Below are 17,714 nucleotides of genomic sequence, written 5' to 3' on the forward strand. Positions count from 1 at the left end.
TAAGAGACTGACAGAGAAAGCCAGAAAATAAGGACTTCTAGCATGTAGTAAAAGTAATCAATAACATTGCAAGGGAGACAGGAGATGGGTGGGGACAGCACAGTTGCTTGAAATGATAAAGCTTTATGTAACTACTCTATAGTAATAAAAATAGGGGATAGGTAACCAAATGTCTATTTAGATAAGGCAGACTTTGTACCAATTCTCAAAGAATGTATATGATAGATAATTTTTGAAACTTACTCCTTCAAATGTATAAAAGCTGTTGTTTTTTTTCATTCGGCGGACATTCACTTGGGAGTGAAACCCCTGCGTGGCCCTGGCTGTAATAAAAGTGTGCTTTACATATTGTTTAAGGATTTCTTTGAATCAGTGCTGCTCTTCAGAGGTAGGAGCCCAGGTGCCACGGTTTTGGAATGGTATTACCTAATTTATTGCTCCCACTGAAACACCCAGACCATGTGCTGCTCCATCACTTCCCCTCCCTCCCCTTTCAGCAGGATGGAGAGAAGAACTGGAGGTGAAAAAAGGTAAAGATCCCTGGTTGAGATAAGAACAATTCACTAGAAACAGAATAAAATAATAACATATAATAATAGTAACAGCTATACTAATAACAGAGTGTACAGGGCAGGAGAATGATTCAAAGCAATGGCTCACCCCAGCAAAGCAGATAGACATGACCCCCTCCTTCCTCCCCCTGCACCTCTCCTGAGGTGGGATCAAATAACCCCAGGGTCCAGGCCGTGCCCCTCCTGGCTGCTGCAAAAATTAACCCTGTCCTGGCCAGGACCAGGATGCCAGGGGAGGCTGATGGGTGAAGGATGAGGAAGGATTAATGGCCAAGCCAGGTGGATGAAACAGCTGTTTTTGAGAGCATCACCACGAGCCAGGTATGGCCCTGGGAAAAGGGCAGAGGAATTCCTTGTTAGGAATAAATCTGTTGAGTATCTTGAAACTTATGCTTTCACACTGGAGTCTTATTCCATCCAAAGAATGTAGTGTGTTGGATGGGGCTTTCTTGTTTTTTTAATTACCATTGGAAGATGACATTTATTTGGATGAAGAGTTTCAGTAAGCTAATGCCCTCCGTCCTGGGCAGCAGTGTGTAGGTATAAAAGCCAGTACCTGATGTACAGCTGTCTGCATTCAAAAGGCTTTGTGGCAGAAGTATTAAAGTGAGTACAGAGGTACTAAAGCTGCTCTATTTCTGAGTCAGGAAGAAGTATGTAGGCTGTGTTTACAGAGACACTGGTAGCTGAAGGGTGTTTTGGGCACTATCCATTTATATCAGTGTTCTGAAGACCCCATTCTGGTTCAGCTTTTTGGCAAACCAGAAATTAGGATGCTAATGTCTCTACAAAGAAGAATCCAAGCACTCTTGGGCTGCCTCCATGTATTGCCTGAGATCACATCTACTTCAATGCCCAAGGTGTGGGTGCTGCCCTGTGGGTAACAGCATATCTGCAGTAATACAGCCTGTGCCCACTGCCAGAGCTGGGCCCAGTTTGGTGCTGGCAGCTCCCCACTGGAGTGTGTTGTGTGTCAGCAGAGAGCCTGCTTACAGGAGCACGTGCATGTCGGGGCATTTTCTCTTGCTGAAAAATCTGGATTTGTATTGGAATAATATTTTTTTGAGCAGTTTCTTCTGTGCAAATAGAGCTTAATTGGTACTTGTGTTCTGCTTAATTATGCTTCACATTTTGGAGCAATCTGCTCAACTTGAACAGCAGTCCTGTGAAGTGGGAAGATGTGATCTTCTGGGAAGCACTGGCTCCTTTCTAGGGAATCTACAGAGTGCTCATTTAGTAGTGGTGTTTCTCTCCTCAATTCTGCCTGGACCAAACCGATTTGTTCTTATTCTAGTCTTTGCACAGGTGAATTGCCATAATGTGGTGATCTGCCCAAATGCTCCCACACTCACTCCTGGTAGGGATGCTAGTATTGCCTTATAGTTCTATGGCAAGTTCTGTTTAACACACTGCTTTTTCTGAACAGGATTAATTTTTTTTTCTTTAAAAAATGTGAGCAAACCCACGCATGTTTTTAGCCTGGGGAAATAAATACTTCTGTTTGTATTTTAAAAACCCAAACCAAAGCTTCATTTCAAAAAACAAACTGATGATAAGAAATTTGCACTTAAAGCTAAAGTACAAATAACAACTAATTGTTTTTTTAAAGATCCTTAGCACGAAATTGCTGTTGTGCAAACCAGTGTAGGTGCCCTGGTTATGAGCATACATGTATTACAGCTCTGCTCATTCACTGCATAGGTCCCCAGTTAAGAAGTAAAATTTTATGGAACTGGGTAACTTAACAGAGAAAAGGCTGCAAAGAGCCGCTGTGCTGTCAGTAAATGGTGACAAACTGACCACAAACACAGTGCAGGGGCCGTTGGCTTCTGCCAGTATCACAATGATGTGGGCATTTGTGAGGAATGAAATTTGAAAGATTTTCCCAAATTAACTTTTCTAAGTCACAGTCTAAACTTTCATTTTGTGGAAAATAAGGAGTTCATTTAATTTTTTTTCCAAATACGGAATGTCAGCTTTGGAAGAAGTGACATCTTCCACCACCTCCCACAAAACAATCTGAATTCCAAACAATTTCAGTGTCCTGTTGGGGGCTCATGCACCCCAGGGTGCCTTGGCCACAGGGATCTGCAGCCCCCCCAGCGTGGTGGTGGCTGTGGGACACCCCTGGGAAGCACCAGCAGCATGCGGCTCTGGGGTGGGAATGCAGCCAGGTGCTCTGGCTGTTCCTCACCTGGGGCTGCTACTGCATCTTTCACAGACCTGTGGCTGCATTTGATGCTCCCCCAGCAGCGCCTGCACACAGGCCTGCCCTGGGGAGGGCACAGTGAGGTCCTGGAGGAGAAGGGAATGTGCACACACACACACATAGAAGCACAAGTTCTCTCTCTCTCTGTGAAAAATCCCAGTCCAGAATAAAATCTCAGAGGTTCTTGCATCTTCGTGGTCCACTGCCCTTAAACACTGTATGTGATTGAGAGTGCCTGTTGAAAGGGGTTTATGTGGTTTAACTTGTGTTTGTCCTTGTGCTGTTCTTTATTAACCTTCTTTTTCTGAATGTCTGCTTAGTTCTTCTGTCAGGTCTGTGGCCAGTGCCAGGTGTGTGTAATCCCACCTGTTCAAAAGAGGTTCCTCTGAGGGGAAAAAACTTAGTTTTTACACTGTAGTTAAAACCTGCCTGAATGTACAAATATACAGTTCTATTTTTCCAATAATAACTCAAGGATAAAACATCCTTGAATTAGGTACTGAACTAATTATTATTTCTGATTGCTTGATTTCACCCCATAATGTATTCATTGATTATTGTTCTTCCAAAAGCCTTTTCCTAACTCAAAGCTAGGGCAAACCAGTGTACATGGAAATCAGTACAGTCATAAATCAGGGACTTAAGTGTATGATTTGCTTTTCAATGAGAAAAAAAAATTGATGGCAATAATTCTCAGAGAGAATAAGTCCGTTTGTCTTGGGTCATCAGAGGTTTTTTGACAAATAACCTATTCCAGAAAAGAAAAAAATTAAGTTCATTTAATTTATAATTCAGAAGTCTCTTATAACTATTTCATCAAGTGCCCTGTGAAGAGTTTCTGATATTTCTTCTGAAAAAACATCAGGTTTGGTTGCTTGATATTCTCATGGTTTTCCTTTTCTCTTGCTGCTTTGGAATTGTAATCTTGCCTTGGTTCCAGCTCACCCTGAATTTCCCAGCTTGTGGAAACCAGTTTAAGGTCAGTGGCTTGGGACAGCTTTTTTGAGGAAGTTGCTGCCTCTGTGTCCTTTATCTGTCCTCCTTATCAAAACCTGGGCAGGAGACTTCCACAATTTATTTTTTTTTACCAAGCAGTAATTCCTGACCTAAAATTTAGTCTAGTAAAAGTATCATAATATGCTTAAACTGTTAGATGAATGCTGTGAGTAAGCGTGTTAGGGATTTTCTCTTGGCCTAGTTACCAATTAGTAAGAAATGGGTCTTCTGCAAACGTGCTGTGTGTCTGGATGTGGGTTCTGTGCCCCTCATGGGAGGCTGGGGCTGCCCCACTGCTGCTGCCTGTCGAGTCTCCAGCTGTTAGACTGTCAGGGGAAGGGGACATTTCATTGCAGTTGGCTAGACAGTAATTTTTCAGGAAATAGAATTTTCATGAATATACTTCCATTTTCTGATCTTCATTTCTCCCCAGCACCAATTAAAAAAAAAGAAAAATATAAAGTGACCTTTACCAGCAGATTTCTTCCTCTACCCAGGTGTGGCTGCAGGTGTCTTGGAGTAACTTCAGTGCTGTCTCAGGCTCTCTGTGTGACTCTGGGCCAGTCTCCTGGAAGAGGGGCACCTGTAAAGCAGATGCTCATGAGCCAGGGCCGCCCAAGTATGCCCCAGCCTTGGCACCAGGGAAAGGCTCCTCTGCTCCCCTCAGACCACTTGTTCATGACAGCTAAATATGCCTGGTTTCCTGCTGATGTGATAAACCTCTAGTGTAGGAACTGACCTTACTGTGCAATGTGCAATGGTGGGGCCCTGACTTCAGGACCACTGATGTAACCGATGGAGACCAGGATCCAGTCAAGCTCCAGAAGGGGAATTACCCTCTGTGAGCTCGGCTGAGTGGTGGAAAGGTCTCAGCTGTGAACAAAACTGATTCCTGTGATGATGCTCTGCGCAATCCAGACTGCATCTTATTACAGTGAGTAAGCTTGTTACGTTACATTTGTGCATAGGAAGAGTACTTGGGCTCAGAATTTACTGAAGAGCTGTGCATGTCTGGGTTACAAAGACATCTGCTCTGCATTGGCAAATTGAGTTCAGATTGCTGGTGGTGGGGACGTGGTGCTCAGGAGTATCACTGTGTTCATCGTGTTCTTATTCTATTTCCTGCATTAGATGGATTTCTTTGGTCTGACTTAAGGCAGCCATTCTCATGTGTCACCTTTTCCAAGACAAAAATGTTACAAAGCATGAATAGATCAATAGAAACGAGGAACACTAACTAGGTGAGAATGCTGCTGAAATCTGTTCAGAGGGCATGCTCTGCTAGCCTGTGAAGTGTCTAGACTGCAGTTTCTTGGAATACTAATTTATTTTTTTCCAATCTGTGTTGTTACTTGGCTTTAGTTCTGCTGCCAGTTTGCACAGCAAAGGGTTCTTCCTAGCTGGAGTTCAGCACCTGCCTGAGATCTAGAGAGAGCCTGACCCTGCAGCACAGAAACAGCTTTCATGTGAGTTCCCTCACAGAGCCTGAGCAGGTGACAGTTCTGGAAAAGGAGCACACCTAGACACAGAACTAATGTGCCTATATTGTGACTGCTCATCTCCTTTTTGGAAATCACCCCGGGTTGCTCAGTTTGCTCTAGGAAACACCAAAGTCAACTCAGGACAACTGGTGGTGTTGCCCTTTGGAAAGAAAAAAGCATCTGGATTTATATGGTTTCAGAAGAGTCGTATATTGGTTTTCTCCTACAGTTGTGTCACAGCTCACCCTGGTCAGGTACAGGTGGGTTGTTGCCTTCCCTTCACCCAGCCCTGATGGTTTGGTCATGGCATTACCTGCTGCTTGTAAACAAACAACTGGCACGTTAGCAATAACACTCAGAATTGATGGACTGAGTTTTTGCCAGTTTATTTTCCTTTTCACTTATCTGCAGTTGCTCAGAAATTATTCTGTTTCACTGCCCAGAGAATGATCCATAACCTGGGGGGCTCAGGGAAAAAAACCCACCCAAACCATAAGAATCCTCTTGGAAGAGATGACAAATAATCAAGTCTGCAGTAACTGCTTCTTAGTGCTTTGGAAAGAGGTTTTAGAAGTGGTAATAACAACATCATAATTTCTTCTATTTGTGCTCTTCAATATGCTAAGTAGACATAAGCATATGAATTTGAGATGATTAAGAACTTTTCTCTTTTCTTATTGAAAAGTGCCTTTTTTCAAAAAAGAACGACTCAGTGCTAAATAAAAAAGTAGAGACTGTGAACCAAAACCTCTCAATTATAATAATCTGGAAGGGAATTAATTTTCCATTGAACCCTTGAAAGCGGACTCCATGAAGATTTTCATACAGTGAAGAAAAATGTATTGTTACAAGAAGCATTTTTCTATTTCTCTTTTTAAAGGGTTTTTTTTCCTGTCTCTATAGAGAGGAAAAGAAAATATTGTTTATATCCAGAAAGCATTATCTACAGTTTAAAGTTTTGATAACCCACAAGGTCACCCTATGCAGAAATTTAGATTATTTTTTGCTTTTTTTTGCAGGACATCTATTGTCTTCTTGCTGTCCAAAATCATCTCTGATGCATCTTCACCTTTTCAAGCCTGGTATTTACAGTGGGCCCTCTCCATGTACTCTCTCGCTTTTTATTAATTCATTTCACCCTTACTAAATCAGGCCACTGTTAGGCTTTCTCTAATAACTGCAGTTACATTTCTTTGTTCCCATCAATGGAAATTAGTTTGCAGCTAGTGTTAACATGCAAATTTAGAACTATCCTCATTAGACTTGAAATGGGAGATTATTTTTTCCTGTCCTCAAGTTACCCAGCAAAGCAGGTGATTTCGTGGCTAATGGCTCAACACCTTTGTCTTCAGCAGAGATTCAGGGCCTCTTTAAGCAACCAGCTCATTCTCTTCATTTAATACAAACCTGATGTGGTGGATCAAGAAGGTTAAAAGTAATTTGATTATATTGCATGTGATACAGTATTTGTTCAATTTTACTAATTGTTTTTATATGCTTTCAGTAAGGCTCCTAGTATGGACTGCTCTGTCTGCTGTGGTTATGTATAAGGTTTACATCCATGGTCTGCTTGATCCCAGTGTCCATTGGGGCCAGCAGTGCATCCTCTGTGGGACAAGATGTGCTCCCAGGTGTGTGGGAGGTCCCAGGTGAGCTCGCAGGGGCTCCCTGGGCAGCAGCACAGGGCAAGATACTGCAGAGCCAATGGTGTTGTGGGAGAGCTTTAGGGAAAGTTTGGGCAGCTGGAGGCACATGCTGCCCAATGAAATGGAAATGAAAGCCACAGCTGCCAGCTGGATTGAGGGCAGGAGCTGCCCGGGCTGGAGGTCAGGCTGGGAGCTGCAGGTGATCACATTCTGACCAAAGCTCTTATGCCTTGTGCAGGTTATTGCAGGTCACACTGTGTGCCCAGTTCTCCAGTAAAAAGAAAAAGGTGACATGAGAAGACATATGCATATCTTTAAAACTATTACTTGTTATATTTTTTTACTTTTAACCTAATTTTCTAAAGATATTTTCTCCCAGGGTGTGTGAGGACAGTACAAAATGACCATGTTGCAAAGGCACCAATTAGTCTTCCAGACCACCTGAGACTTCTTCACCCTTACTAATCATTGTTTTATTTCTACAGCTGTGGAGAGCTAAACTGTGGAGCACAAGGCTGTGGGCCCCTCTTGTTGGCCCTCAATAGACTTTGCATGCAAAGTTCTGCTTATCCCTCATCCAAGTTGCTAGGATGCTGCTCTGCTGTCTTGCTGTGGGCAGGGATGCTGGTGTGGCTGCCTGCCTGTGTGCATGCTCCCCTTCACATGCTGCCCCGACTTTCACGGTCATACAGGGGACAGCAAGCTCTGACTTCCTTTCCTGCTCCTCAGGGTAAGGGAAAGAGGCAATTCAGGGGAAAAAAATGTAAAATATAGTTGGAAACAATCCTACAGTCCTTGAGAAAGAGAACCTTCTGGCATTTGCAGAAGGCATCCAATGTCACCTTAAAATTAACAAAAGACAAAGCTGTGAATGGTTGTTGCTTTCTTTTTCTTAAGTTTTTTTCTTACTTTTTCCTAGACCCTGCCTGATGGTTTTACATGTATCAGAGAGGTAACATTTAAACCAGTTTGACTCTATCGACCTTATCATTTTTGTACCAAAAGTTTTCTTAACCTAGGAAACAGGTTCCCCCAGGTGAGTTTATTCTCACAGAAGTAGAAGGAAATAGAAGGGAAATGGCCCAGTTCTGGGTAAGGCTGCAGCTGGGCAGCAGCACAGCTCCCTCTCAGGAAGGAAACCCCAGCTTTGACTCGACCTCCAAGTCCTCCTATGTGCAGTGTTTTAACACGTGACATGCTGAGTTAAGTGCTTCCCAGTTCAGGGACTCAGCATGTGAAATTTTGAGATGGTATTGGAAATTTTTTGAAAATCATCATTCTAATCTTCCTAGTGAGGTGGGGGTTTTCTGCAAATTCACCATTCAACAGGTGCTTGGAGGAAAGCACTTGTCCCAAAAGCACATTTTCTGCAGCATCCCCAAACAAGCTCTCAGTGTTTTTTCACCTGTTTTGACACGTTGTTTGCCTTATAAATGCTGCTACAAGATAGGTGGGAATGTGCAAGGAAGACTGAGAAGAAAGTGCTGTCCTGGGTAAGGTCCAGTGCATTGGAAGGACACTCTGCAGTCTCCTCTTCTGAGACTGGCCCAGCAAAACTAGTTCTAATGAAGAGTGGACTTCATATACTGTCTGCTGAAACATCTGGAGTCAAATTTGACATTGCATATTTCATGTTCAAACCATTGTACCTGGTCTTAGTTGTGTGCCAGAAAGACATTTGAGAGGTACCTCTGTCCCCTGAAAATTCTTGCACTTTCTTTTTTGGAGTACAATGTTTTTGCATCCCTGTGTACAACTGTGAAACTAATTAAAGGAGTATAGAGGCAGAGAAAGTATTCATACATGACATTGTGCATAGATTATTGCAAGGATTAGACAAGAAATCTTTAAAATCCATTTTTATTAATAATATTTATTATTACTAGCTATTTTTATGTGAGAATTTTATACACTGTTGAGTTTCCATGTAGCTTCTCTCAGCAAGTGGTGGTGTTGCAGGTTCACACAAGCAGAGCGACCCTGCTAAGCCTGACTGCATAACAAGTTTGATGTTGCTGGTTCAGTAGTAAAAATCACAGAATCACAGAATATTCTGAGTTGGAAGGGACCCAGACCCACAAGGATCATCAAGTCCAACTCAAACTAGACCTGAAGGAGTCAAAAAATCATTTTAGAAAAAGGGAGTAGATAAGGAGACACCAATCTTGTTTTGGTTTATTACCCAGAGAGAGTTCCTTTGGTTTGGAAATTGCCCTCTCCATCGAGGCAGTAGTATTAATAATTATTTTTATTGATAATAATAAAGGGGTGCTCGATTTTAATTAAACGTGTTTAATATTTGATATATCATTAGGTTCCTTTGTGCCATTTTTTGACTGATGTTTGCCATGAGCAGATTTTCCTTACCCCTTTTCTGGGATCAGTCACAGTCTGGGAGCTGCCCCTGTGTGTCCCTGCCAGGCTCCAGGGGTGTGCAGGGATTTGCGAGATGGGGTCGCTCAAAGGCTGGAAACACTGTGCTCTGCTCTGGGGGAGGCCCATGGAAAAGAACAGAAATGTGCTAATGGACAGTGAAACTGTGCTGGGCAGCTGCCTTTGCCCCTGGGATCTGGAAGCTCAGACCTCCAGGGACATCCCAAAAGCCCCAACTCCCACAGCTCCCATGGACACAGGTGGGAGGGGGCAGTGGGGCCACGGTGCAGGGCTGCAGCAGTGATGCAGCTCTCACCCAACTCCTGCTCCTGAGCTTTCTGCCCCAGGGAGCATTCAGGCCTTGAGCTATTTCTCTTCATGAAGTTTCCAGATATTCGCAATTGATTTCCCACAGGCAAAATCTATTTCCTGTGAGACCTGCCCAAGCATATATTCTGTCTGGAGATTAATTTCAAATATGTCATGGATAAACTAGAGTTAATTTTTTTCTTCAGGTCCTTGCTCCTAAAATGTAGCTAATTTTTTTTTAATAAAAACAAGATGCAGTCTAATAATTCTTGCACATAATTTAATCCCCTTCAGCTGTATTTGTAAAATTACCCATTTCATCTAACACCTGTCAGTTTTACAATTAACACTGGGCACGTTAGGTGTATTTTACATCTTGATTTTTGTCTTTAGCAAAAAGTGAATTTATTATAAGCAACTTGTTTTCAAAATCCTCCCATGAGCCATGCAGCCTGGTATTCCACAGTTTCACCTTGCAGCCTTTGGAAGCAGGGAACAGGGTCATTTGCATTTTTATTAAATCATCATTTACACCTTCAGGTGGTCCCTAGTGCTGCAGGAGGCATCACTATTGCTTGTTTGCCAGGTTGGAAATGCTGTGGTATCGCAGGTGGCCGCTCTGTTTGGTGCTGCTTGTGTTTCCCAAGGGAGAATGGCCCAGTAAATCCAGTCCTGTGAAAGGTACTGCTGGTGCAGAGGGAGCTGCCAGCACAAGGAGGGATGGGCAGGTTCATAAAGGTGGCCCTGAGCTGTTCAAAGCCAGAGCCAAGGCAGCAGCTGGTAAATAACACACAATTGTTTCCTGTCTTATAGTGCACAAATGTACTTTGGTCTGGTGGATGCTGTCCCTGCCCATGGCAGGATGTTGGAACTGGATGATCTTTAGGGTCCCTTCCAAGCCAAACCATTCTGGGATTCTGTGAAATGTGGGGCCATCTGCAGGCAGTCTAAGTATGGAACTTTTCAAAATGTAAAGATAACAAAAGGTAAAATGGGAACAAATATGAAAGGATGAATAAACCAAGCCTCATGAAGTAATTTTTAAAGTGTATTCCATTAAAATATTGATCTGCCTTACTGAAAATTCATTCTCTGCTCTTGAGCAGGCAACAGAAAACAAAATAAAGTATCTTTCTTTGGCAACAATCTGAAAAAATATGCATGTACATACAAGTATGTCGGGATTATTTTTCTTGGTAAAGTGAAGTCACTGTTTGTTGGATATAAAAAAATGTGCCTATCCTGTGGGCTAAGAAAATAGAAATGCTATTTTGCACAAAAAAAAATACAAAATTAAGTAATTATTATAACCTGGGCCTACTTTGGAGTAGGATTACCACAGGTAGCTCTGCCAGACCCAGACTTCATACCCTGCTATTAAAGCAGTCACAAAAAGTATGGCCAGGGACAAATCCTAACTCAGAAAGTGCTTCTTCCCAGTCCTCTGTTTTCAAACTCATTGTAAGGAAAACATCTAAGAGAATGTTCTGTACTGGCTAAACAATATTCAGCCTAGGACACAACTCACTGCAGCCATCTGGTGTGGAAGGGATTCATCCAGGGATGATTTCAACAAGTACTGGAGCTAAAAACAGAAAAAGAATAAATTAGCATTTGTCAGTACCTGCATGCAGGAGAAATCTTCTGCATTAATTAATGTGTCCACCTGATTAGTGAGCACAGATAACCCAACTGAGAAAAAAAAATCATGCTTTGAGATACAGAATAATGAATTGTGACTTATTTGCTAAGATTCAAGTTCTCACTAACCAGCTCTATGCTCCCCAGACCCTGGGACACATGTGTCCATCAGCAGGGCAGGAGCACAGTGCCTGCTCAGCAGGGATGCCCAGTTGTCCCTGAGCTGAGGAGGTGAGCACACACACCCCTGGCAGTGGCTGCAGTCAGTCCCAAGGTCTGTTCATGCACTTGCAAATTGAAGAAAAAGAAAATTAACTTTAAACGGGTGGTGTGGTTGTTTCCCACTCAGATCTCTCAGGGTGTTCAGCAAACTGTAAACAAGGCAAAACTGAGGAAGAATATGATATTAGATGAAATATCTTAACATTATTCCTATCAAAAGTTTAAATTTACATGTGTTTATGTATATACACTTCTGCTTGCACTCACAACCCTAAAGTGAGCTTCAGTTTAATACAACTGTAGTGGTTATAAATGCAGGGGCTCATATTTCATACAGTGACATCTCTGAAGAGCCAGAGGGACCGAGCCAGCGTGATAATGAAAATATAAATAAAAGGAAATACTATATTCATGATAAAAGGTAAGGGCAGAGGAGGAAGTGATAATTTCCTGTTCTGCCACTGAGGTTACTGTGGTTAATTTATAGAGTGTCAGGGAATAGAAGGTTGAAAAGAGCTGACTTAGGAGCAAGGGCTGAAAGGAAACAAATAAGGACCAAAAAATTCTTCGTAGAGGTTGAGAACTATTGAATTGGAAAAGATCAGTTTGCACAGAAAAGCAGTTTGTGTCCTCAGGTCTCTGGCTCCAGGTCCCCACTGCAGACTTCAGCCAGGAAGGGAGGAAGGATGAACAGGGAGGTTGCTGAAGGAAAACCTTTGAATATGGGATGACAACTGAAAAAAGCTGAAATGGGCTGAACACAGGGGATGTTTGATCTGTGAGGCCTATTAATGTGAAGTTGTTACTCCTAAAATAAGTTGTATTATGAAGCATCATGGAAAATAGCTCTTTGTTGGCAGGTGATAGACAAAATGACCCAACATGTCTTTCTTGTATTTATTTTCTGTGGTGAGGCTTCAAGAAATGCCCAGGACTGCTCTGCTGCACTAGGGCATGTTCCACAGAAGGAACAGCTTTCTACCATTTTTGAGGTTTTTTTACTGGAAAATGGTTGGTCTGGTGATGTTTTGAATGCCCCCTTGGCCAGATCTAAATCTTCACAAGTTCTTTTGCTAAACTTTAAAATATTTCCCTTGGGAGAGGAAGTGGAAGCAGATGAAAGGATTAACCCACAGGGAACCATCAGATCCTCTTCAGAGGCAGAGTTTAACACAGGTTCTGGAATAGGGAACAGAAGTAAAAAATAGAGTGTCCCTTTGAGAGGGATAAATTTTTCATAATTTTCTTTCTGCAGTTTATTATGAGAAAAGAGACACATTTCTTAGCATAGAAAATAGAATCAAATCTACAAAAATAATATGGCTTATTTTGAACATAGAAATACCTGCCCTCGGGGACCCAAGCTCATTGCTGGAAAAGCCTATTCTTGCAGGACAAACTGAAGGAGATGAGTTTGCACTCCTTTGAAGTAATGGTTCACTGAATGAAGTCAGTACAGTCAAAAGACAAATATCATTACTAAAATACAGTGTTTATCAAGTAATATTTTATTTCAGAATATTTTGGAAAAAAAAATTAATTCCAAGACCCTAATTTTGGGTCTTCTCATATAAATTTATTGATGATTTAGATGAGGGGATTGAGTCCATCATCAGCAAATTTGCAGATGACACCAAGCTGGGGGGGAGTGTCGATCAGCTGGAAGGCAGGAGGGCTCTGCAGAGGGACCTGGATAGGTTGGAGAGTTGGGCTGATTCCAAGGGGATGAGGCCTTGTGCCGGGTCCTGCCCTTTGGCCACAACAACCCCCGGCAGCTCCAGGCTGGGGACAGAGTGGCTGGAGAGCAGCCAGGCAGGAAGGGAGCTGGGAGTGGGGATTGACAGGAAGCTGAACAAGAGCCAGAGTGTGCCCAGGTGGCCAAGAGGGCCAATGGATCCTGGCCTGGTTCAGGAAGAGTGTGGCAGCAGGAGCAGGGCAGTGATTCTGCCCCTGGGCTCAGTGCTGGTGAGGCCACCCCTGGAGTGCTGTGTCCAGCTCTGGGCCCTCAGCTCAGGAAGGACATTGAGGTCCTGGAGCAGGTCCAGAGAAGAGCAACGAGGCTGGGGAAGGGACTGGAGCACAAGTCCTATGAGGAGAGGCTGAGGGAGCTGAGGGGGCTCAGCCTGGAGAAGAGGAGGCTCAGGGGAGACCTCCTCACTCTCTGCAACTCCCTGACAGGAGGGGGGAGCCAGGGGGGGGTTGGTCTCTTTTCCCAGGCAACTCTCAGCAAGACAAGAGGGCTCGGGGTCTTCAACTGTGCCAGGGGAGGTTTAGGTTGGATATTAGAAAGAATTTCTTTCCAGAGAGGGTGCTCAGCCATTGGAATGGGCTGCCCAGGGAAGTGGTGGATTCTCTGTCCCTGGAGGTTTTTAAGATAAGACTGGATGTGGCATCAGTGCCATGGGCTGGGAACCACAGTGGGGTTGGATCAAGGATTGGACTTGATGATCTCGGAGGTCCCTTCCAACCCAGCTGATTCTATGATTCTATGATTCTATGATTCTATGATTCTAAGATTCTATGAAATGACATCAGGATAACTCTGAGTTTTGAGCTGTAGTTCTGCAGATTTTGTTTAAAACTATCGTGGAGCTAGAGAGCGAGTTTTCTTGAATGAGACCTTTTTCTTTAATTACTTGTATTTTAGAATGCTAACACTAATTCCAGTAAGTGTTTGGAAAACCTGGCTGCTGAAGAAGGAGATGAGAAAATATATGGCAAAAAAAATACCCATAAAAAATTAGTCGTATCAAAATGTCCTTGCAAAAGAATGGGACTTTTCTCAGCTGAATCTTTCCTGCCTCTGTAGAAACCTATGCATTGTAGGTGCATAAATAAAAGCAAGTATGAGAATATTCCAATAGACTGGTTTCCCTCATCAGCCTCACCAGATACGTGAGGCTCCATAAATATTTCTTTTTTATCTTCCTCTCTCTGTAAATTATATGATATAAAGACTAGTTAGCCAGTATTTTACACTTATAGTTTACAGACTGAAGTTGTAAAGAACTTAAGGGAGAGTCAAGCAATAGGAAATGTCAGAGAGAAGCTGTGTGTGTTTAGCTGGTTACAGAGCAGAGAAAGGCTCCATGCCTGCCTTGCACAGAGGAAAAGCAAATGCCCACCAAGGTCCTGTGGCATCGGGGGACTGCAGGTGCACAGGAGAGGAGTCAGGTTACGTGCATGTTGTTAAGGGAAAGGTTTAGAGAACTTATGGTTAACCAGAGGTCACTAGAAAGGTATTTCCTGTGCAATGTATGGATTAGTGATGAGTTTCCCTAACCTGGCTCCCTTTTAAATGGATTTCCTCTCCATTTTCCAGCCACTCATTTTTCTTCCCTCATTTTAAAGAATTTCTTCCCCCCACTTTTCTCTCTTTACAGCTTCTGCATTCCTTCATTTTGTGGCATTAGTTCTCATGCAAAGAAAATGGATCCCCCCCTTATTTTACATTAATAGTTCTTTTTCCTGTAGCAGACAATGTTTTTCATCTCCTTTCTTCTAACAGGAGCTGTAATTTCTAGACTCTTCATTTTCCCTTTGTGTGGGAAAGGTGTGTCCTTCAGGCCTCTTTTGGCCACCTGCCATCATTCAGTCACTTTTTCTGCACCATAAATGGCTGTGATACTCTGCTCCTGTCCCTTGCTGTTACATCTCTTACCTTTATGCCCCTGCTGTGCAAGGGACCTTCAGCACAGTATTTAGGCATGTATTTTAGCTGCTCATGCCCTACAAATGCTGACTGTGACAGTCCAGATATGGTGGATTAGGAGGATGGCTCAATTCACCAATATTTCAAACTGATTTCTTAATACTGGCACAGTGAACCAATGTTAATTAACCATTAGCACTCACTGTCCTGTGTCCTCCCTTAAAAACATTCATATATATATGTGTGTGTGTGTGTGTGTGTGTGCAGAATTAACTTATAAAAATACAGCTTTGGTCTGGTCTGTTCTTTCACTGAGCCAGTGTGCTCTGAATTCATGTCTTTCCTCTATTCAGAGTGACTATTTCCTTGCACATTTCTCATTAAATCCTTGTCTTACAGTATAAATTACTACATGATGCTTGAGCCAAATAACCTAAAACATTTTTACAAGGGATAAATTGTGCAGTTTTTGACAATAAGGGGAGTGCTAGCTTTTATGCCAAGCAACTTTTGGATGCAGATTCGATTTTCATGTCAGCTGAAACCTGGATCTGGTCCTCGAAGTTTAGAGAATCCCAAACTGATCAACACTAAGTATCTATATATTTGGGCATTGCATACACTGCTGGGGAAATGGGCTTGACAGGGGAAAACATGCATCAAAAAAGAAGTGAGATTATGGTAATACAGCGTGTGATAGGTCTCAAGTATTTTTCTTCCGTGTGGAAGAACACCCTCTTGAATAAAATGCACCTAAGTGTTTTGCATTTCTTATCTGGTTCCCCAAAAAGTCCATGCAAATGCAGGCTGGATTCATTCCAGATTCTGCAACTGTGAGCATTACTTGAATTTCTCTTGGGACTAAAGTGACTTTTGATGTCTCTGTAGCAAGCTTTTTGATCAGAACACAGACAAGTTTCCCTCACTGTTCAACCTCACTATAATGTCATTGTCTAATATGCTTAAGCATGTCTGCTCTCTCATGTATATTTGCATAGCTTTCTTTAAAGCTAGTGCTTTGAAAGTCCTATTCCTCCACGCTGTTCCAATATGTAGGTATGAAATGTCTGGTGTTGCCTTTTCAAGCAATGTACCTGCTGCCTGCTCTTACCACCAGTTTTGGCTTTGTGTACAGGGAACTAACTGGCAGCCCAGTAAGAAATGTGAGTTATTGCTTTACTCCTATGGCTTTTATTTTGCTTTCAACAGTTACACAGATCAGTTCTGTTGATGGTTTCTTTTTCTTCTGTTGCTCTGCAAATCCAGTCCGTCCTATCCATCATGTTAATAGAGCAAAGGTAACAACCAAAATAAATATTTCCCTGTCTTTTCTTTCAGATAAAATTGAAGATGAATTAGAAATGACTACAGTGTGCCATAGACCCGAGGGACTCGAACAGCTTGAAGCACAAACCAATTTCACTAAAAGAGAACTTCAAGTGCTTTACAGAGGATTTAAAAATGTAAGAACACTACTGCAATGAACAGAGTCTAGTATGTACGTCCCCACTAGCCCCAACTGCTCAGATGTGTTTTGTATTATCCCATGCTAAACATTAGTAGTTTTGTATTAGAACTCTCCAACACAACAAAATGAGCACAATCTGCATCTCAATCTAATATTTATGACACTGTAATCTGCCTAAAACTGGGTTTGGATGAATATTCAGCACATAATAGTCTCATTAAACTTGTTCTCCAAATGTCAGCAAGCACGCTACAATTTCCTCAGCTGTGCCAGTACTTTAAGACAATCTGAAAATATTTTTATGGTTACTTATTTAATCCTTGTTGTCAGTACCTCATGCTCAAATATAAGCAGTACTGTTTGCTTTAGCGGCCCAACATGGGGATTTTATCTTTTATCAGGCTGGAGAATCTTGTTCTTGTAGTAGGATGTTAGTAGAGTACTTTAAGGTCCTGAATAAGTAGGGTATAAGGACAGAATGGCAGGAGCCAAAGAGAAATCAAAAGGTAAATGTGTATTAAGACTGAGGAGACAAGGAGAGGCTGCAGATTTTGGTGAAAACAGGCAGCAGGCCAGCTGGCATGACTTGTGTGCACAAACAGCTCCGTGCCCCTCTCTGGGAGCCACCATTCCAGCCACACTCTCCCTGGGAGTAGGGAATCTGCAGCTCATGAGCCTCAGCTTCTGGGTCATCTGCTGCTGCCTCTCAGAGCCTCGTCATAATAAGCAGAAATGGATGGGGAATGTTGAGGCTACATGGAGCAGATGTTTTATGGACCTTGAAGAATGAGTACTCATTACATGTTTGCCTGAGGGTCTAGATTTAGTCACCCAGGTGGTTTGTGTCAGCTGATGTTTTAATGATGATTAACAGGTCAGAATTGAGCTAGCTCAATGAACACAGAGTGTTTTTTAAGTTGTCTTGAAGGACAGCTCCAGCATTTCAGCAACCATCACAGTGAAATGCTGAAATGTCTTAAAAAATCAACTCTACTAGGTAAAAACCTGTCAAAAGAAAGCTGAGCTACATTAAATACAGGCAGCTGTGAGGGAAACCTGCTGGACTTTGAGAAGGGCCTTTCTTTTTGACAGATTCTTGAAATTTGCTTGAATTACAGTGTTGAATCACAGTGTATATTTGGCTT

General features: G+C 42.5%; 1 protein-coding gene across 15 annotated transcripts in view; it reads left to right on the plus strand.

Annotated features, from left to right (window-relative positions):
* The window catches only part of KCNIP1 (potassium voltage-gated channel interacting protein 1), a 443,767-nt gene that overhangs the window by 407,623 nt on the left and 18,430 nt on the right, over positions 1-17,714 (plus strand). For all 15 annotated transcript variants that reach the window (XM_027705014.1, XM_027705015.1, XM_027705026.1 and 12 more), the window contains one exon: positions 16,440-16,564. In XM_027705014.1, coding sequence (XP_027560815.1) covers positions 16,440-16,564 — 125 coding nt within the window. The remainder of the gene's footprint in view (positions 1-16,439; positions 16,565-17,714) is intronic.

The sequence above is a fragment of the Neopelma chrysocephalum genome, unplaced genomic scaffold (genome assembly GCF_003984885.1).
Source record: "Neopelma chrysocephalum unplaced genomic scaffold, ASM398488v2 Primary Assembly neopelma1_303, whole genome shotgun sequence".
NCBI classification, from domain to species: Eukaryota; Metazoa; Chordata; class Aves; order Passeriformes; family Pipridae; genus Neopelma; species Neopelma chrysocephalum.